Source organism: Mustelus asterias, chromosome 18 (genome assembly GCF_964213995.1).
Source record: "Mustelus asterias chromosome 18, sMusAst1.hap1.1, whole genome shotgun sequence".
NCBI classification, from domain to species: Eukaryota; Metazoa; Chordata; class Chondrichthyes; order Carcharhiniformes; family Triakidae; genus Mustelus; species Mustelus asterias.
This window is the reverse complement of record NC_135818.1, coordinates 66,814,095-66,836,571: the sequence shown is the minus strand read 5'-3', so window position 1 is coordinate 66,836,571 and position 22,477 is coordinate 66,814,095. Positions and strand designations below refer to the sequence as shown.

At 45.1% G+C, this 22,477-nt stretch overlaps 1 protein-coding gene across 1 annotated transcript in view; it reads right to left on the bottom strand.

Moving 5' to 3' along the window:
- Nucleotides 1–254: 254 nt before the first annotated feature.
- The window catches only part of prkcha (protein kinase C, eta, a), a 212,311-nt gene continuing 190,088 nt past the window's right edge, over nt 255–22,477 (bottom strand). Inside the window, exons 14-15 of the mRNA XM_078234226.1 lie at nt 4,929–5,075; nt 255–1,307 (exon numbers count right to left, since the gene is read on the bottom strand). Coding sequence (XP_078090352.1) covers nt 1,161–1,307; nt 4,929–5,075 — 294 coding nt within the window. The 3' untranslated portion in view covers nt 255–1,160. The remainder of the gene's footprint in view (nt 1,308–4,928; nt 5,076–22,477) is intronic.

Sequence of the window (22,477 nt, the reverse complement as noted above, 5' to 3'; positions counted from 1 at the left end):
GGTGACCATGAATTGGATACAATTTGAATTGGTTTTTGGAAGTAAGTAGGGAGGTGGATTTGAGTCGGCCCGGTCCACTCTGCACATTGGCTTTGTAACTTTAAGAATAGAGTAAAATTTTAAAAAATAACCACTATGAGACCAACACATAGGGAAAGGGTGATCTGTTACAAGTGCGGGATGGACATCGAGGAGAAGCTTACACATTTGCTTCCACTTAACCCAGGTTTAATTGTAAGCACAAAGTCGCATTTAAAAAAAAACTGGTCAACTTTAATGAGACACAAGACTGTACAATTCAACAGGACAACAGCAATACGTTATTGACGGTACTGGATAATCAGCACAGGCAGAAAACTCCCCTTTGTACTTGCCCCCATGCACGAGTTTACAAAAATCCACTCAGAATCAGTTTATTGGTTCTCATGCCACAGCATCTCGCGTATCGTGCAGCTCCAAAAAAACTGGCCCGTTTTAATCTTTTGAGAGCTTTTTAAATACAAAATAAGCATGTTTTTAACGTTTATTCGCCAACTGCTATAACATATATACACAAGACAGCGCACTGTCTCCATTCCATATGCTTCTCCAATAGTGCATTGAAATTTAAGATGGCTACTTCAGGCAGTCAGTAAAGTACGAGGTAAAACAACATGCCGGCTATTCCATCCCACCAATAAACAAATAGGGTCCCTGAAGACAGATTTCTACTGCAAAGAGTCAGTTACAGCTTGTGGGAGTGCAGAATTGCTTCCGCACAGCAGATTTCTGTTTCTTGCTAATAGATATGCAGCTAATTAAATACCTAGACAGCCAAGTTCAAATGGGAGGTGCATAATTTAATAAGGGTTTGCCGTGACAATACTTACTTGTAAATGACTGCTCCATGATGACAATCAGCACTGGCATTCAGAAAGGCAGGTTGGTGGAGAGTTAATGGATAACAACACAAAGCCACTGGATTTCACTAAGTTACACAGCACAAAAACGCATTATAAATCGCATGCCAGTTCTCCCTCAGCAACTTGAAATAATGATTGTGTCTGAATAAACTCTCTGCATCATCAAGACGCAATAACAAGTCCACTTGATTGAGGTGGGTGCCAGGGATTGTCAGGGTTATGAGATTGTCTTCCCATTGATGAATCGGGATTCATATTTCACGCACACGTGGCTTCGGCGACAAATGAGAATCCCTTAAATTCATCCTGATTGATCATGCGGATCAGGGTTTCATCAATCGGTGTCAGCACAGGCTTCTCTGTGGTGAAGTCTCGATCAAAGTTATTTACATCCCGGCTTGTTTTCTGACGGAAAAGATAAACGAGATACCTTATGAATAGACTGATCCCATTTGTCATGAATATCCACCTTTAACCAAGCAAAACATTCAATTTTAAGCACCGCCATTTTTCTTTATTCCCTGATGGAGTGTGGGCTTTGCTAGTGAGGTGAGCATTCACTGCCCATCCCTAATTGCCCTTGAACTGAGTGACTTGCTAGGCCATTTCAGAGGGCAGTTGAGAGTCAACCACATTGCTGTAGCTCTGGAGTCCCATGTAGGCCAGACCAGGTACGGATGGCAGATTTCCTTCCCTAAAGGACATTAGTGAACCAGGTCAGTTTTAGGCCATGAGACCATAAGATATAGGAGCAGAATTAGGCCATTTGGCCCATCGAGTCTGCTCCACCAATCAATAATGGTTTTTTATGACAATTGACAACGGTTTCATAATGATCAGACTCTTGATTCCAGATATTTTAAAAATTGAATTCAAATTTCACTATTTGCCATGGTGGGATTTGAATCCAGTACAGGGTAACCGGAATCCCCAGAGCATTACCCTGGGTCTCTGGATTGGTAGTTCAGTGACAATGCCAACATGTCATCGCCTCCCCTTTTCTGGCTCTACGTGCAATCTCATGTTTCGTCCCAGATTGAGGACACAAAGGTCGCCTTGCGCTGGGGAAAGTACCCACTTCAGTAAGTAGTCACAGGAGAGCTTAGCCTGGGTATTTAGATAAAGGTTATTTTTGATAACTCATTTGTTTCAAACTGGTTAATGCCAGCATTCAGTAAAGCCAATTTGAAAACCAAAAGGTGACATCGATAAATTTGGTGAATTAAAGTAATCAGGGGCAATGCAGTAGGAAGTCACAGTTTGTCAGGTTCAGCAAGACTTATTGTTTTACATCTTTGAATGTCCAAAATATTCCACTATTGTCAGTTTATTCATGTTCAACATTTACAATGTATTTAACCTATGCGCAGTTTCAAAACATTAGACTCTTGAACATCTGCACCGTTATGGCAGACATTGTAATTACTCTCCTCAACTTTTTAACTCCCATCTGTCAAATGTCCATTCGAGTGTCACCTATTTGCAGAGTTATTTGCTAAGCATTATAACAAAGTGATACCAACCATTCCGTGTGAAAATTTAGCATGGCAAGAAAACAAGAAAAAGAACCACACGTTGACTAAATGAGATACAAAGACTCACCACAAAACATTACTGTACACCTCACTTCTTTGGGGCTTTTGGTTCACGTCACTCCTACACAAACTAGCCCAGAACTGATGCAGTTTATAACCATCAGAGATCATTTCGGTCATTTATTCTTCCTTAGAAAATGTACCTTGTCTGAATGGACAATAAATCTATGGGTTTCATGAAGTAAGATACATCCAAACTGAATGTTCTTGGGTGGATTGTGCAGGATCTGTAATAGATTTTATACACGGAAGCATGGGGCATCTTCCTGCCTGATTAAGCTGATGGTGGGAAGGCCAATAGACAGCCTGCCCGTCCTGGTGCCAACTGAGACCCTCAAGTGCCTCACCTTGCTGCCATTGCCGCTGGTGTTAACCCAGCAGTGGCGGGGCTGGGGGCTTGCCATGTGGGAGCACGGTGGGCAAACCTATGCAGCGTCCCTCACAGGCTCCCAAGGAAGTCACTCTTTCAAGGGCAATCGAAGCCCAATCAAAGAAACCAGCATCGGGAGGGGGGGTGTCGCTCAGAGCCACCTCCCCCCTCCTCAACTTTGCTGATGACCCTTTCCATCATCACTCACCCTTGGCCTGGAATCCAGCAACAAGCCTGGGCCTTGAGTGAGTGTTGTACCAGCAGCAACCACCACCTCCCTGGTGGCGCTTCCATTCAATAGAAGTGCTGGCCTCTGACTTGTTGGCGTCTCTTGGCAGGTGCGACTCAGGGTCCTTGATCCTGAAGAAGGCCTATCACTGTCTAGTTAAGTGCCCGGTTGATTCAGTGGATCGTCCCTATGAGGTAAAATGGGGCCTTGGCTCCCCAGTTGAAACCCCCATTGCCTCCTTTAAATGCAGACACGGTGGCTCAGTGGTTAGCACTGCTGCCTCACAGCGCCAGGGACCGAGATTTGATTCCTGGCTTGGGTCACTGTCTATGCGGAGTCTGCATGTTCTCCCCGTATCTGCATGGGTTTCCTCTGGGTGCTCCGGTTTCCTCTGATAGCTTGAAAGACATGCTGGTTAGGTGCATTGGCCATGCTAAATTCTCCCTCAGTGTACCCGAACAGACGTCGGAATGTGGCGACTAGGGGATTTTCACAGTAACTTCATTGTAGTGTTAATGTAAGCCTACTTGTGATTAATAAATAACTAATAAACCATGGTGTGAAAAATAGGCCACAACTGCTTATCTGTCAATTCCCTCTTGGCATTAGCTGGGCATTGACAATACTGCTTTTAACTTACAGTGTTACCCGATGGAAACCCTGACTTCAAGATGAATGCTGCGAAGTATACATAGAATCATAGAAACCATACAGCGCAAAGGGAGGCCATTCAGCCCATTGAGTCTGCACCAACAACATTCCCACCTAGGCCTTATCCCTGTAACCCCACATATTTACCCCATTAATTCCTCTAACCTACGCATCCTGGAACACTAATGGGTGCAATTTAGGATGGCCAATGCACCTAATCCGCACATCTTTGGACTGCGGGAGGAAACCGGAGCACCCGGAGGAAACCCACGCAGACATGGAGGGAACATGCAAACTCCACACAGACAGTGACTCAAGCCAGGAATCGAACCCAAGTCCCTGGAACTGTGAAGCAGCAATGCTAACCACTGTGCCACCCTGGGTTGAATCTGCTGAAGAAGGCAGCAAAGAGAATCACTCGCAGGGAGTATTTATTCCTCCACTGCTAGCAATGGCAGAGCTAAAGCAGCAGCATAAATAGCTTCTGCTGATGACACGCGTGACAGCTGGATGCACAGACTCAATCTTTCATAGCTGGCAGCTTGAGCAGATGTGGTTATTGGCCGCACAAACTTTCCCAGGTCTGCAACTTTGGAATAATTGCCCACCGCAATGTAAACCAGACAGATTCCACAGCTCCAACAGCCAAGTCAAACAGAACGGCTTCTATATGAAGTGTGCCGGTAAAATAGGACTGGAAAGTGAGGCAGAATGAGCAGAAATGGGTAGGTAGCCACGGCAATCAATATTGATCATCTGCCTCTACATTTTAGCCCTGCTGTCAATAGTTTAAAACTGATTATAGAAGCTTTGGAGTTTTAAGAAATCCCACAAATTATCTTTGGGCAGACAAAACTGCAGGTAACTGAGGTAAGAGAAGATCTATAGCTTTCAAAATGCACTCTGGAAAGGTTTTTAATGTTGTCTCCGCAGGGAAACTATGCACTGTCGATGCTTTTAAATCTTGTTGCCAAAAGGTAACAGACTTCCATTTTATGATCACTTAAGCGCAGAGTACACTTGTGTCAGAAGCATGAAGCAGTAGCACAGATGAATCATATAAAAGGTGTGTGTGAGAGAACAGCGTGTGCCCTTGCTGATGATCATCCACAAGCAACTGGGCAGTCTTTTATAGGAAGTTGTAAGGGACGCATCATAAAACGCTTTTTCATCTAACTTACAATCCTGGGTTTGAAAGGCGGCTTGACTCTTCGCTGTTCGAGCAGATCCCAATCGATTCCTTGGAAGAAGGGATGGTTGAGAATGGCCTGTTCCCCACCTTGTGCTGTGACACAGCCAAGGCGTTTGTTTGGATTTTTTATCATGAACTGGTACAAAAAAAAAGAAAGAACAAGACGATTACTCTTCAGTTATATAGATTAGCAGAATCAGAACTTGGGGAAATAGTTAAACACCTAAACATCCAGCACCGATGGGTGGCACGGTGGCACAGTGGTTAGCACTGCTGCCTCACAGTGCCAGGAACGCAGGTTCAGTTCCAGATTTGGGTGACTGTCTGTGTGGAGTTTGCATGTTCTCCCCGTGTGTGCGTGGGTTTCCTCCGGGTACTCCGGTTTCCTCCCACAGTCCAAAGATCACAGAATTCCTACAGTGTAGAAGGAGGCCAGTCGGCCCATCGAGTCTGCACCGACCACAATCCCAGCCAGGCCCTATTCCCATAACCCCACATTTTTACCCGATTAATCCCTCGACACTAGGGTCAATTTAGTATGGCCAATCAACCTAACGCTTTGGATTGTGGGAGGAAACCGGAGCACCCGGAGGAAACCCACGCAGACATGCAGGTTAGGTTGATTGGCCGTGCGAAATTGACCCTAGTGTCAGGGGGATTAGCAGGGTAAATGGTTACGGGAATAGGGCCTGGGTGGCGTTGTGGTCGGTACAGACTCGATGGGCCAAATGGCCTCCTTCTGTACTGTAGGGATACTATGATTCTGTGAATCCCCAACCAGCATTTTCTCCTCTGCTTTCTTGAACGCAATAACCAGGAACAGATCATTGATAGTCAGCCAACCTTCACCAGTTCACTTTCTTTTAATATTTTGGTCTCATTCTACTTTTGTTCAATCCATTCTTAAGATCTTTCCCAGATTTATCAAACAGAACCAGAAGCAGTTTGGTAGATAACTACAGCATATGGTGTGGGGCTCAGACACTAAGTATTAAGCTTGGGGGGAGGTGGTGGGTGGGGGGGGGGGGGGGGGGGTGCAGGCAGTCACTGTAACTGGCTTCAGCATCCCTGAGTTGAGGGTTAGGAGAGAGGAGAAATCAGACGTACTGAAACTGAGACACGGTGAGGCTTGGCATGTGGGCAGGATGTCTTGATGACGCTGATTGCCCACATAATGAGATACCCAGAATAGTCACATCCATAGAACTGTGTTTTAACATGAGTCAACACATCAAGGCATGGGCTTCTCTGAAAGTTGTAAAGCTGCTGACAGTAAATGCACACGCATCACCATTTTCTAAGGGTGTGGATGGACACGGACTCAAGACTCCAATACACTGCCACTTTCCCCGATAGTAAAACTGGCCTTTTGCCAGAAGCACCAAATTCTAATTCACTGCTGAAATCAACCGTACTTCATCTTTCGACAGCTCTTAATTTTGCTTTGTTGATGGAGACATTCCAAAGGTATGGCGGCCAACTATCATACAATCCCTACAGCGCAGAAGGAGGCTATTCGGCCCATTGAGTCAGCTCCAACTCTCTGACAGAGTATCTTAGTAAAAAGTCTCACAACACCAGGTTAAAGTCCGACAGGTTTATTTGGTAGCACAAGCTTTCGGAGTCTCGCTCCTTCAGGTGAGCAACTCTTCACTCACCTGAAGAAGGAGCGACACTCCGAAAACTTGTGCTACCAAATAAACCTGTTGGACTTTAACCTGGTGTTGTGAGACTTCTAACTGTGCTTACCCCAGTCCAACGCCTGCATCTCCAAATCAAGAGTATCTTACCCAGGCCTACTGCCCTGCTTTATTCCCATAACCCTACATATTGCCCATGGCTAATCCACCTAATCTTGTGACACTAAGGGGTAATTTAACATGGCCAATCCACCTAACCTGCACATCTTTGGAGTGTGGGAGGAAGCCAGAGCACCCGGGGGAAACCAGGGGAGAATGTGCAAACTCCACACAGACAGTGACCCGAGGCCGGAATTGAACCCGGGTCCCTGGCATTGTGAGGCAGAAGTGCTAACCACTGTGCCACTCCCATAAAACATGGTGTAAAAGGAATGCGTCAGAGGTGTGCTGTTCTAGAATGCTACCACAGGTTGTAGCCTATAAGCCAAACCTGGGGTATAAGACGATCCTATTTTGCAAGATCCAAAATTGTGTCTTTGCATATGCTGGGGTGTCTTATCAGCCACAACATGCTCTGTTCACATTAATAGTCTGCCTCAACATTTGACACAGTAAGAGTTTTAACAACACCAGGTTAAAGTCCAACAGGTTTATTTGGTAGAAAATACCATTAACTTTCGGAGCGCTGCTCCTTCGTCAGATGGAGTGGAAATGTGGAAATGGCACATTTCCACTCCATCTGACGAAGGAGCAGCACTCCGAAAGCTAATGGTATTTTCTACCAAATAAACCTGTTGGACTTTAACCTGGTGTTGTTAAAACTCTTACTGTGTTCACCCCAGTCCAACGCCAGCATCTCCACATCAATATTTGACTCCATCAAAGCCTGTTTTGCTTATCTTATAACTGGACACAACTGACTGCAAAAACTGGACTTGCAAAATCTCACTAGCTGTCCTGTCTGGAGACAATACGCATCCCTTTAACCTGTGCTTAATGCTCTCTCCACTCACATTGTCTGTACCTTCAAGACTTGATTAGCTGTATTAGCATTGATTAGCATTCCAATCATTATTCTGTAAATCGAGTTTGTGTCTCTGTATGCCCTGTTTGTGAGCACATCTCCCACTCCACCTGACGAAGGGGCAGCGCTCCGAAAGCTAGTGGTATTTGCTACCAAATAAACCTGTTGGACTTTAACCTGGTGTTGTTAAACTTTTTACTGTCACAACTGACTGAGCAGATGTTGCAAAGGAGTTTAAAACACACTTAAACAGAGCAGATGCCCCATGGCGAAAGGCAAGGAGAAATCAGTCTTACCCCAACAAAATGAATGAAATACGAAGCTGCTTTCAAGCAAAAAGTCGTAACATTTGCTAACGTGTCAAATAACTGCTGCAGCGAGGGGATTCAGTGCCAGCATAAGACTGGCCACACAACACCAGGTTAAAGTCCAACAGGTTTATTTGGTAGCACGAGCTTTTGGAGCGCTGCCCCTTCATCAGGTTCATCAGCGCTGCTCCTTCACCACTCATTTGATGAAGGAGCAGCGCTCCGAAAGCTCGGGCTACCAAATAAACCTGTTGGACTTTAACCTGGTGTTGTGAGACTACTTACTGTGCCTACCCCAGTCCAACGCTGGCATCTCCACACCATAGTGTAAGACTGGTGCAAAAAGAAAGAATCCACCCTGAAGAAGATGCCCAAGACTAAATGTGTCATCAGAACAGTGACCAGCCAGAACACTGGCCTTCCCTGAAGAATTATCGATCGGAATTGGTCCTCAAAAATCATCAGATTTCAGAGGACCAAAAAAGATTTCAGAGCAACAAGTGAGTTGATCGATCAACTATGTATCTGCTTCATAGATCAAAGGTGTCTCATGTTGCTGCAGAAGATCAAAATGGCTCAGAGATGAACCAAAAGACCCTGATATCAAGATGACCAGTTGCCAGTGGCAGAGTGCCAATCACGCCACGCCGACAGCATGGTTGAAATGCTCATGAACTTCAACGTGCCCACATTCGAACTGTGGAATAGAAGGATTTGAAAACAGTTTTAATGAAAATGACAGGACATGAGGAGACAAGGTTCACGGTAGCCCGCATAGCTGCTGGAATTAAATTGAAGTTTATGGTAATTTTCAAACATAAAACTGTGCTGAAAAATCAAATTCCCCACAGAAGTTTTTGTGCGTGTCCATGACAACGGTTGGATGGGTGAGGATAGAGTGAAGTTGTGGGATCGATAATGTTTGGAACAGGAGTCCCAGTGGCCAACATAATTGATGCAGCTTTATTAGTGTGGGAGATGTTCAGATCCTATATAACCAGTGGGATCAAGAGGTTCCTGTAAAGAAATAGCACCTACATTGCTGTTGTATCAGGGGGTCTAATGTCCTTAATTCAATCTTTGGTTGTGTGTCTCAAAAAGATAGGTGCTTGTGCTAAATGAGATTGCTGGATCATTGTCAGAGAAAGTAATCTTCATCCAGAGTGGAAATATGTGCGAAAGCCCAAAATTTGATGTTTTGTGCGATTTCATCACCCAATCATGGGATGGCTATTTGTGGACACAGATTGCTCCAGAAATAGGGAATTTCCAATTCAATGGACGGAGAGGAATATGATTTATTTTTGGAGGGATGATTACAAAACCGAAAGCACCAAATCTGATCCACTATGGGATCCTGACGATGATGCCATAGCCAAAGTGATTAATTTGATGAATTCTTTGCCTCGGATGAAGAAGGCAATGAATTTGACAGGTTTTGAAGTGCTTCCATTGGGGTTAAAGGTATCCGTGTACGATTAATTCATTTAACAAGCTGTGCCGCAGTAATTTATTGTGTATGATCGGAATTATAGTTTTTTTTCACATTTCAATGTGTGACAACCCACAGCCACATTGCTGGTTCATAACTTATACTTGCCGTTTAAGTTGATCCCTGTTTTTGGAGTAACTATTCCGAGATTTAAATGCCAACACGGAATCACAGAACGTTTACGGTGCAGTAAGAGGTTGTTTGGCCTCGTGTTGATGCTAGCTGGAAAATGAGCCAGCCAGCCTGATCCCACTTCCCAGCTTTTATTTCATTACCCTGATGGTTATGGCTCTTGGGGTGAATATCCAGATGCCTCTAACATGCGTTGGGGGCTTCTGCCTCCATCACCCTGTCAGGAGGTGAGTTTCAGGCTCCACAACCCTCTGGGTGAGAAAGTATTTCCTCATCTCCTTTCCGATCTTTCTACCAATCACTTCAAATCGATGCCCCCTTGTCACTGATCACTGATAGGCCATTCCCATTCACTCTGTCCAGGCCCCTCACAATTCTGTAAATCTCAATTAAATCTCCCCTCAGCCTCCTCTGTTCCAAGGAGAACAATCCCAGCTTATCCAATTTTACCTCATAGCTGCAACTGACCAGGAGAACAACCTCGTAAATCTAATCTGTATCCTCCCTGGTGCAATACATCCTTTCTGTCATGAGGTGCACACAGTATTCAAGTTGTGGCCTAACTAATGTTTTATATGGTTCCAGCGTACCCTCCCTGCTCTTATTCCTCGGCTAAGATAGGAGGAACCCGTCTGCCTTTTTAGCCACTATGTCAGCCTGTCTTGCTACCTTCACGGATGTTATTGTAATAATAATGTTGTTATTCTTGACTCATCCAAATCCAGACTGTATTCCACCCTTTCTGACCAAGAGTTGATGTCAATTATTTTCGCTAGGTTCTAAAGTGTATTGAAGTAAAGACAATGCAATCATTGTTAAAGTAATACAGTATAATTATGAAAGGAATGACCCAGAGGTGAGCTGGCAGCTACTGCACTGGAACGTAAATCAGAGGTTGACACTATTTGGTAACATCAGGAGGGGGAAAATTTCCCGTCCAGCCAGGGGAATCGCAGCGGGCGAGAGGCAGACCATGCATAGGTCCGTTGACCTTGAGTGGGTTTTCCGGTTTTGGGATCTCTGGGGCATTAAAGTTTATTTATTAGTGTTACAAGTAGGCTTACATGAAGGCAGCAATGAATTTGACCGGTTTTAAAGTGCTTCCATTGGGGTTAAAGGTATCCGTGTACGATTGATTCATTTAACAAACTGTGCCGCGGTAATTTATTGTGTATTACCAGAATTATGGATTTTTTTCACATTTCAATGTGTGACAACACACGTCCACATTGCTGGTTCACATTTTATACTCGCCGTTTAAGTTGACCCCTGTTTTTGGAATGACTTTTTGGAGGTTTAAACGTCAACACAGAATCATAGAAAGTTTACGGCACAGAAGGAGGTTGTTTGGCCTCGTGTTTGTGCCGGCTGGAAAATGAGCCACCCAGCCTGATCCCACTTCACAGCTTCTATTTCATAACCCTGATGGTTATGGCTCTTGAGGTGAATATCCAGATGCCTCTAACATGCGTTGGGGGCTTCTGCCTCCATCACCCTGTCAGGAGGCGAGTTCCAGACTCCACAACCCTCTGGGTGAGAAAATATTTCCTCATCTCTTTTCCGATCTTTCTACCAATCACTTTAAATCTGTGCCCCCTTGTCACTGATCACTGATAGGCCATTCCCATTCACTCTGTCCAGGCCCCTCACAATTCTGTAGATCTCAATTAAATCTCCCCTCAGCCTCCTCTGTTCCAAGGAGGACAATCCCAGCTTATCCAATTTTACCTCATAGCTGCAACTGACCAGGAGAACAACCTCGTAAATCTAATCTGTATCCTCCCTGGTGCAATACATCCTTTCTGTCATGAGGTGCACACAGTATTCAAGTTGTGGCCTAACTAATGTTTTATATGGTTCCAGCGTACCCTCCCTGCTCTTATTCCTCGGCTCAGATAGGAACCCGTCTACCTTCTTAGCCACTATGCCAGCCTGTCTTGCTACCTTCACGGATGTTATTGTAATAATAAGGCTGTTATTCTTGACTCATCCAAATCCAGACTGTATTCCACCCTTTCAGCCCAAGAGTTGATGTCAATTATTTTCGCTAGGTTCTCAAGTGTATTGAAGTAAAGACAATGCAATCATTGTTAAAGTAATACAGTATAATTATGAAAGGAATGACCCAGAGGTGAGCTGGCAGCTACTGCACTGGAACGTAAATCAGAGGTTGACATTATTTGGTAACATCAGGAGGGGGAAAATTTCCCGTCCAGCCAGGGGATTCGCAGCGGGCAAGAGGCAGACCATGCATAGGTCCGTTGACCTTGGATGGGATTTTCCAGTTTTGGAGTCTCTGGGGCATTAAAGTTTATTTACATTAATAGTAGGCTTACATTAACACTGCAATGAAGTTACCATGAAAATCCCCTAGTCGCTACACTCCAGCGCCTGTTTGGGTACACTGAGGGAGAATTTAGCATGGTCAATGCACCTAACCAGCACGTCTTTCGGACTGTGGGAGGAAACCGGAGCACCCGGAGGAAACCCACGCAGACACAGAAAGAATGTGCAGACTCTGCCCAGTCAGTGACCCAGGGCGGGAATCAAACCCGGGTCCCTGGGCACTGTGAGGCAGCAGTGCTGATCACTGTGCCACCATGTCGCCCATTAATTCATTCCTCCAATCTCTTTCCTTTTGTAGGACAAATGGATATTTGGTAAGAAAAAAAGAGAATTGCAAAAGGTAGCGCTGGGCGTTCCATATATTCTGCTACCTGTGGAAGCAGAGCTCTGCTTTGCGTACTTTCAATATTGTCTGAAGGATTTAGACCTGCATACTTGTCAAGCAACTAAATTGCTCTCCTGGCAACAATTATACCACCATGAAACAGACGCCTGCCCTAACCTGTTTGCCCTGACAGCTTGTTGATATTGGCTTGCAAAACCAGTTCCAGATTCTTTTGTTCTCTTACAAAGTTTTAGCAATCTAACGCACAAAGATTAATCAACAACTGATAACAGTCTCCCCTGAAAACCAAGCGTTGATAATCAGTTTACAATATTCTGAAAATTAAACCAAGTATTACAGTAAGGGAGATGGATAGTTCATACTGATTACTGACCCTCTATCGTAGGAGATGGCAATAAGACAGAATAGACCATTAAAAATCAAGAAAGAGGAAGAGGAGATCAAAGATCGTGGAACCTGTATCTCTCCAATAAATTCAGTCTCTGAAGGGTACCAGCTTTCTAGTTGTGAGGCTGTTGATGGTTAGATAAGTAAACATTTCCATGAATTGTACTCCTTTTATTATGAATACATGTCTTCGGGATGGCTGAGATTATGTACAGAGCAGAGGACTGTTTGTGTAGATGTTGAATATCAAATCTAAAAGAATGATTAAATAAATGAAACACACAAACAGTAGGATGTGGTATAGCAGACGGTTTTGCAATATTACATACAACTGTTACTTCCTCTATTGAAATTATTAACATTACTTTTTCTCCTCCAGTTTAGAGAAAGTCACACACAGACAGACACACACACACACATATATATACACACACAGGAACACATACATGCACAGGCACGCACGCCCACACAGACAGACACATTTATACAGGCAGATACCAGAGAGACACATGCACATAACATATAAAAACACGCACAGACACAAACTCACAACACACGCAAACTCACACTTAACTTTTTATGCATGCACACGCACACACACACACACCACTCCAGCTGGTTTGTGGTGTTCATCCTTTCTGCCCTGTGGAGGGGCCTGTGACTGAGGAGAAGACAGTAAGAAGTCTCACAACACCAGGTTAAAGTCCAACAGGTTTATTTGGTAGCAAATACCATAAGCTTTCGGAGCGCTGCTCCTTCGTCAGATGGAGTCATCATGCACAGCATCATGACTGAGGAGAAGGTCAGTGGTACAGCTCAAGGTAACACCAGCTCTCAATGGAAAGAACAAAGAAAAGTTCAGCACAGGGACAGGCCCTTCGGCACTCCAAGGCTGCGCCGATCAGGATGCCTGCCTAAACTAAAACCGTTAGTACTTACAGACTCCATATCCTTCCATTCCCATCCTATTCATGTATTCGTTTGGTTGCTCCTTAAATACCGCTATCGTACCTGCTCCCGCCACCTCCCCAGGCAGCGCGTTCCAGACATTCACCACCCTCTGTGTTAAAAACTTGCCTCGGACATCTCTAAACTTTTCCCCACACACCTTAGACCTAGGGGTGGCACGATGGCACAGTGATTAGCACTGCTGCCTCACAGCGCCAGAGACTCGGGTTTGATTCCTGGCTTGGGTCACTGTCTGTGTGGAGTTTGCAGATTCTTCCCGTGTCTGCGTGGGTTTCTTCCGGGTGCTCCGGTTTCCTCCCACAGTCCAAAGATGTGCAGGTTAGGTGGATTGGCCAGATGAAATTGCTCCATATTGTCCTAGGAAGTGTGGGTTAAGTGGATTGGCCATGCTATATTGACCCTAGTGTCAGGGATGAGTAGGGTAAATATGTGGGGTTATGGGAATAGGACCTGAGTGGGATTGTGGTCAGTGCCGATTCGATGAGCCAAAAGTCCTCCCTCTGCACTGAAGGGATTCTATGATTCAATGTCCCCTAGTATTTGACTTTTCTACCCTAAGAAAGAGCTTCTGACTCTCCACTCTGTCCATGCCACTCATAATCTTGTAAACCTCTATCAGGTCACCCCTCAACCTCCGTTGTTCCAGTGAGAACAAACCGAGTTTATCCAACCTCTCCTCATAGCTAATACCCTCCAGACCAGGCAACATGCTGGTAAACCTCTTCTGTACTCTCTCCAAAGCATCCACATCCTTCTGGGAGTGTGGCAACCAGAATTGTACACAATATTCTAAATGAGGCCTCACTAAGGTTCTGTACAGCTGCAGCATGACCTGCCAATTTTTATACTCAATGCCCCGACCGATGAAGGCACACACCTTAACATGGATTCCTTCAGCTCAGTCAACATATTTGCCCAGGTCATGGAGAGCTGCCAATGTTGTTGTGAGGCAACACACAACTTTCCTGGCACATAACTTTGAGATATCTGATTAAACTCAAATCATGCCATAAAAGCTGAAGGTGGTGGCATTCTTATCCAGATCTTTCTGGAAAGGAAGTTAATGTTATTATTAATCTCAATGTGATGATTTTGTTTTTACTCTTTCCGTGTTACAAATCTACAGGCCTTACGCAAGTGAACATCAGCAAGTTATTTCACCAGTGTTCCAGTTACTATTACTATCCAGCCACCTCACTGGGTGTGTTTACATGTGTGCGCTGGTTTGCATTGATAAATTCTTGGAAGGCACTTCACCGTCCCCCTTCTTGCTGCCAGCCTTGATGTGGAGATGCTGGCGTTGGATTGGGGTGGGCACAGCAGGAATTCTCACAACACCAGGTTAAAGTCCAACAGGTTTATTTGGTAGCACGGGCTTTTGGAGCGCTGCCCCTTCATCAGGTGAGTCCTTCATCCAGAAGGATGTAGATGTGGATGCTTTGGAGAGGGTACAGAAGAGGTTTACCAGCATGTTGCCTGGTCTAGAAGGTATTAGCTATGAGGAGAGGTTGGATAAACTCGGTTTGTTCTCACTGGAATGACGGAGGTTGAGGGGTGACCTGATAGAGGTTTACAAGATTATGAGTGGCATGGACAGAGTGGATAGTCAGAAGCTCTTTCTTAGGGTAGAAAAGTCAACTACTAGGGGACATAGAATCATAGAGTCATTGAATCCCTACAGTGCAGAAGAAAGAACAAAGAACAGTACAGCACAGGAAACAGGCCCTTCGGCCCTCCAAGCCTGTGCCGCTCCTTGGTCCAACTAGACCAATCGTTTGTATCCCTCCATTCCCAGGCTGCTCATGTGACCTGATGAAGGAGCGACACTCCAAAAGCTTGTGCTACCAAATAAACCTGTTGGACTTTAACCTGGTGTTGTGAGACTTCTTACTGTGCTTACCCCAGTCCAACACCGGCATCTCCACATCAAACCTTCACTAGGGCACGGGAGCAGCTTTGCAACTTAACCTTTCACCTCTGCTGAGACAGGAGAGCAAATACCACACCACCAGACATAGGAGCTACCTTCTCCTCAGTCACAGGCCCCTCCACGGGGCAGAAAGGATAAACACTATGACCCAGCTGGAAGGAGGTAAGACCCCCAACACAGGGTCTGCAGGCACAGTGGCTGAATGACCCCTGTTTGTGCCCCATCATTCTATGATTGTATCCAATTTGCTGACATGGGAGTGATCATTAGTGGCATATGGCGCGGCCCAGTTCTCACTAACTGCTGATTTTAAATTAAATTCTTTCGCAGTCTCTGTCGATCAAGTTCAATTTGTGCTGTTTTCCTCTTCTGCTTGCAACTGCATAAGGAACGGGAGCTCCCAAAGCAGTTCAGGAAAGGCAGACTTGGGAAGGATAAAGAGCAGGATGCCAACTCTAGTAGGGTTGGTAATGTTGGACTAAATAAGCACCTGTGCTTCCTGCACAGACCCTGAAAGTGAAAAAACACACAATATTCCTCATTTCTATACATGGAGACAGGACACCAGCACTCACATGATTCACTCTTTCTCTGTGCGTCAAATTAGCGATCCTGTGAACTTGCCCTCAAATAGCAACCGAATGTGAAAAACCACATTTGCAGAAATACTTGGCAAAATAGTAAAGCATGAACAGTGTGACTGCCACTGCAAAAACAGGCAATTCCTCTCCGATCTATCAGAGCTTCACTAGAGCTATCGAGTTTTGTTTTTAAAGGAAGGTAAAAGCTGTGAGGGTGGCTTATTGCATCGAAGGGGAAATTCTGCTGTGGAAAATACACAGGTGTGGCTGTCACTGTGCAGCATACACACCGCACAGCAAGTGGATAGGGTCGAGCTGTTAAGCTGATAGTCTTCATGTGCACCACATAAGTTACGGCTGGACCTTGGAGGGAACAGATCTCTGTTTAAAGTTTATTGATTAGTGTCACAAGTGGGCTTCCATTAACACTGCAATGTAGTTACTGTGAAAATCCCCCAGTCACCACAGTCTGGCACCTGTTCGGGTACACTGAGGATCAATTTAGCATGGCCAATGGACCTAACCTGCATGTATTTGGACTGTGGGAGGAAACCAGAGCACCCGGAGGAAACCCGCGTGGATACGGGGAGAATGTGCAGACTCCGCATAGATAGTGACCCAAGCCAGGAATCGAACCCGGATCCCTGGTGCTGTGAGGCAGCAGTGCTAACCACTGTGCCACCGTCCCGCCCTGTATCACTGCAAGGAATATTTGGAAACTGCACTGTGATGTGGCAATACAGTTCAAAACGAGTGGCTGTTATTAATTGCAAGACTAAGCTTCACCTTCAATGTCCAGAGTGATTCATGATTTTGATGAAGAAGGAAAATACTGAAGGATAGTTTTGTTTCACCTGTTCTTGTGCAACTCTGTTGACTAAAAATGAGCTGAGGAAAGATAAAGATGGAAAGTGGATGGTAACGCCTGGAGCAAAGCGATAAATAAACTGAATTCTTCACTCAGATACACTTGCTGTAAGATAGTAACAACCATATTCAGTCAGTGTGCAGAATTAACTTGAATTTCCCAAAGCCATTTAATAAAGTTTTGTTGTTGAGGCTTTTAAATCTGCTCAATAGCAGAGGCCAGGAGAAGGTGGTGCTGGAGTGAAATCCTCTCGGTAACTAATCTTAGCTATGGCAACCATTGGCGTACCACAAGTGACCTCAGGAGGGGATGAATTTGCCAGAATTCCCACTCCCATTTGTTCTCCTGGTGACTACAATTAAACTTGGACATTAGGCCCAGCAATGGTATTCTCCCAAGTCTGTACTGCCTCAATTCACCCTTGAAGAATGAGGACATGCTCACATGAAGCAAGACCTGGATAACATTCAGGCTTGGACAGCCAAGAGGCAAGTCATATTTAACCCCATCCGAGGGCTAGGTCAATAAGAGGGAATTTAACCATCTCCCTTTGACATTCAATGGCGTTACCACTGCTGAAGCCCCCACTATCAACATTCTGGGGGTTATCGTTGACCACAACAGTGAACTGGACCAACCAGAAAAATATTGCAGTTATCAGAGAAATTCGGAGGCTGGGAACTCTTGTGGTGAATAACACATTTTCTGACTCCCCAAATCCTGTCTTGGCCCCCAGCTATTCATGATATGTATCAGTGACTTGGATGAGGCAACCAAAAGTAATATTTCGACAAAGGTCAACTAAGCCTGTAATCACTAGAATTTAGAACAATGAGAGGGGATCTAATTGAAACGTATAAAATTCTGACAGGGCTGGGCAGACTGGATGCAGGGATGATGTTTTCTCTGGCTAGGGGGGCGGGGGGCGGGGTGGGGGAGGGTTGGTCTAGAACAAAGGGTTACAGTCTCAGGGAATGGGATAGGCCATTAGGACTGAGATGGAGAGAATTTTTTTCACTCAGAGGGTGGTGAACCTTGGAATTCTCTACCACAGAAGGCTGTAGAGGCCAAATCGCTGAATATATAAAAGGGAATGGATAGATTAATAAACTCTAAAGGTGTCAAGGGGTATAAGGAGAGCGTTATCAGCCATGATCATGTCAAGTGGTGCAAAAGGCTCAAAGGGCAGAATGGCCTACTTCTGCTCCTATTTTCTATGTTTCTACGCCTATCTACAAGACACAAGTCAGCAGTGTGATGGAATGCTCGCCACTAACCTGGGTGAGTGCAGCTCCCAACAACAATCAAGAAACTCAACACCAACTACCACACATCACCCAAAGTACCCAATCCATAAACATTTGCTCCATCCATTACCAATACACTGTGGTAGTAGTGTGTACCATCTACAGGAAGCACTGCAACAATTTACCAAGTTCCTTTGAAAGCACCTTCCAAAGCTACCTAGAAGGAAGCACACCCATGGAAACACCACGATCTTCAAGTTCCCACCCAAGCCACACACCATTCTTACTTGGAAATATATCGCCGTTTCTTCACCATCGCTGGATCAAATCCTTGCATTCTTTCCCTAACAGCACTGTGGATGTACCTACACCACAAGCATCACAACAGTTCAAGAAGGCAGCTCGCCACCACCTTCTGAAGGGCAATTAGAGATGGACAATAAATGTGTCAGCAATCCTCACATCGCAAGAAGGGATAAAAATAAATATTGGATATTTGAGCAGGGTTATGGTCCTGACAAGTGAAGGCAAGTTTCTCAGACTTTAGCTCCGATCTGTGAATGATATGGAACTCTGAAGAGAGGATGTTATAAGATAGCTACTCAGAAACAAGTCTGATCACCATCAGGGTGTCAATAGATGATACATGGAGGGGTGCCAAATTTTATAAACTCGATAGGCACAGTATTATCTCCTCAACCAAGCTGAAGGAAATGTGTGGTACAGCGGTAGAAATGTTTGCAATACACAACATCTGACACCAGTGATAATACTTTATCTGTGGTATAATCGTCACAGCCTGCAGTGGAACATTTTCAGTGCAGTTTTAGCCAGGGCAATGACAGGACCTTATGATCTCCCTTCCCTTGACTTATCAACAACTCAAAAATATATTTTGTTGAATCTGAATGAGCAAACAGTAATTGGAGATCAAGGCTGGAATTTACACATTAAAGAAACTGGCATCAAAATGAATACAATGAGCTTGATTTGAAAAGCCCTATAATTCAATGCACGAGGAGGTAGGGGCATTAATAGTGTAATGACTTCAACAAGGCCCATGAGGTTGGCCTATTGGAGTATGAGCTCCCTGATTGAGGCCACAATTACCTGCCCAATCACAGAGTCTCACCTGTATATAAGTATAGGAGTGTCAGGTCAACGGACACTCTGGATTCCGACTTTGTACCTGAAGCACTCTTAGGAGTGGAATTGAGTTTGTAAATAAAGGGAATCTGGTGAAGGGACACCGGCCTCTGAGGAGTTAGTTCAAATAGGTAATAGTTTTGTTTTGTCACAGCTGAGGTTTCTCGCTAACCCTTTGCATGCTCAAATGAAAACCAGATGGAAAAATTCTGCTATTTACAAAACTTATATTTTCCACTTCCTTCTCTCTCACGACACAGGGACATTTAAATGTTAAAGATTTCAGTGAATTGTCATTCATTGGTGGGAATAAAATAAACACAAAACTGGGGCCTAAATGGTGCTCCCTGTCCCACCAGCATTCCTATCCATAGCTTGGGACTAAAACAAAGATGGCTGCTTCAGCACCATATTATCTTTCTGTGGTACTTTGTCCCTTTTATCTATAAATTAATTCATGTCGTCAGGGTTCTCCTCCCTTTCCCACCTGACCACCCCAGTCTCATGAGCCTTACAGCATTGTTCCAAGACCAGTACTGAATGCACCCGATGGCCATGAGGGTTACTTTGTTCTGTTTCAATTTAACGTTTATTTATCAATGTCACAAGTAGGCTTACATTGACACCGCAACAAAGTCACTGTGAAAATCCTCTAGTCGCCACACTCCGGCATCTGTTCGGATACACTGAGGGAGAATTTAGCATGGCCAATGCACCTAACCAGCTTGTCTTTCAGACCATGGGAGAAAAGCGGAGCACCTGGAGGAAACCCACACAGACACAGGGAGAACGTGCAGACTCCGTACAGACAGTGACCCAAGCTGGGAATCGAATCCGGGTCCCTGGAGCTGTGAGGCAGTAGTGCCAACCACTGTGCCACCATGCTGCCCATTTTCCATTTTCTCCTTTTCCAAGGAGTCGGATCAAGAACTCTGCATAGGCCACCAAAGCTTCGGTAGATTAATGTGCTGCAACATTGAGAGACTTTCTTCAGCACTTAGAGGTAGAGGAATGTTGTGCTCTGCGTTGTAAGGCATGAGGAATGGAGGCTGGCGGTCTTACCCAGGCCAGTTTGAGAAACATTCCGATGGGAATTTTTGCCCTTTAGTTTGTTAAAAGATTCAGTGAAAAGAGATGCCCTGATGGTGCAGTGGGTGCAAGCAATGCTACAATACTAATCCAAATAAACTAGAAAAAGCCACAGACCCACTTCCTAGCCCACACTGAATGAAAAGACAATGAAACCTGCGCAGTTACGTAGCACTTTTCACAACCTGAGTAAACCCAAAACATTTTGCTGGCAATGACGTACTTCTGAAGTATAGTGGTAGTTATAGTGGGGGAAATGCAACATCCAACTTGTACACCGACAGCAGAAAGTGACACCTTTGACAGTGCAGCACTTTCTCAGTACTGACTGGAACCTCAGCCTAGATTGCTAAGTTCAAGTCTTTGGAGTGGAACTTGAGCCTACAGCTTCAGTGTCAAGGCTAGACTGGTACCAACTGAATTAAGCAATCTCAGTCAGGCCATCAAGCGTGCTAGAATTGTAGACAGTGGGCTGAATGTCTCAATTTTTCTTCCGAAAGTGTTGTCCGGTGGGAAAAGAGAGTACTTATATAGTTTCTAGTATCATCATTAATTTACTGTCAAATTATAAGACTATGAATACCTTAATAAGACCTAACGAAGTATGCCCAACATTTTACAGAACCTAGCTACCAATTCCATCCCTCTGCCTGGCAACTATCTGAGGCTAAACTAGGCTGCTGGCCATCTTGGTCTCATATCTGACCCTGAGATGAGATTCTAACTACATTTAAACACATTGGGCGGCACGGTGGCACAGTGGTTAGCACTGCTGCCTCACAGTACCTGGGACCTGGGTTCGATTCCCAGCTTGGGTCACTGTCTGTGTGGAGTCTGCACATTCTCCCTGTGTCTGCGTGGATTTCCCCCAGGTGCTCCGGTTTCCTCCCACACACTAAAGATGTACGGGTTAGGTGGATTGGCCACGCTAAATTGCCCTTAGTGTCAGGGGGACTAGCTAGGGTAAATGCATAGGGTTATGGGGATAGGGCCTGGGTGAATTGTGGTCAGTGCAGACCTGATGAGCCAAATGGCCTCCTTCTGTACTGTAGGATTCTACGATAATTTTTGTGCTAACACTAAGGCCACCAATTTCTGTCTTCATAACATTATCTGATTTCACCCCTGTTTCAGCTCACCAACTGCTGAAATCCTCATTCATACCGTTATTCCAATGGAGCTGATTATTCCAACGCACTCCCAGCTGGTCTCCCACAGTCTTCCCTCTGGAAATTTCGGAGGTCCATCTGAAACTTTGTTGAACGCGTCCTAACTTGCACCACGTCCTGTTCCCCTATGATCCCTGAGCTCACTGATCCACCCCACCCCCTCCCTATTTCGAGAAGCTCCTTCAATCCCAAACCTTTCGTAATACCTGCACTCCTCTAATTCTGGCCTCTTGAGCATCTCTCCACTATTGGTGGTCAGGCCTTCAGTTGCCTAGGCCCTGGCTCTGGAATTCCCTCCCGACACCTCTCTGCCTCTCCAATGCATTCTCCTCCTTTTGAACACTACTTAAAACTTAGCTCTTTGACCAAGCATTTGGCCACCTGATTTAATAGCTCAAGTGGCTTGGTGTCACAGTTTGTTTTATATTGCTCCGATGAAGTGCCTTATATTAAAGATACTATATAAATACAAGTGCATGTTGTCGATGTTGGAAATATGTGTCTAGATATCAGGCAAGAGCAGGAACAGAAAGGCTGCTGCTATCGAATTGACGTTAATGGCTTTAGGTAAGGAGGGCATAAAGTGAATCATAGAATATCTACAGTGCAGAAAATGGCATTTTGGCCCATCGAGCCTGCACAATCCCACCCAGGTCCTAGCCCCGTAACCCACATATTTGCCCTGCTAATCCCCCTGACACTAAGGGGCAATTTAGCATGGCCAATGAACTTAACCCGCACATCACTGGACTGTGGGAGGAAACCTGAGCACCCGGAGGAAACCCATGCAGACACGGGGAGAATGTGCAAACTCCACTCAAGGCCGGTGCTATGAGTAGCAGTGCTAACCACTGTGCCACCCTG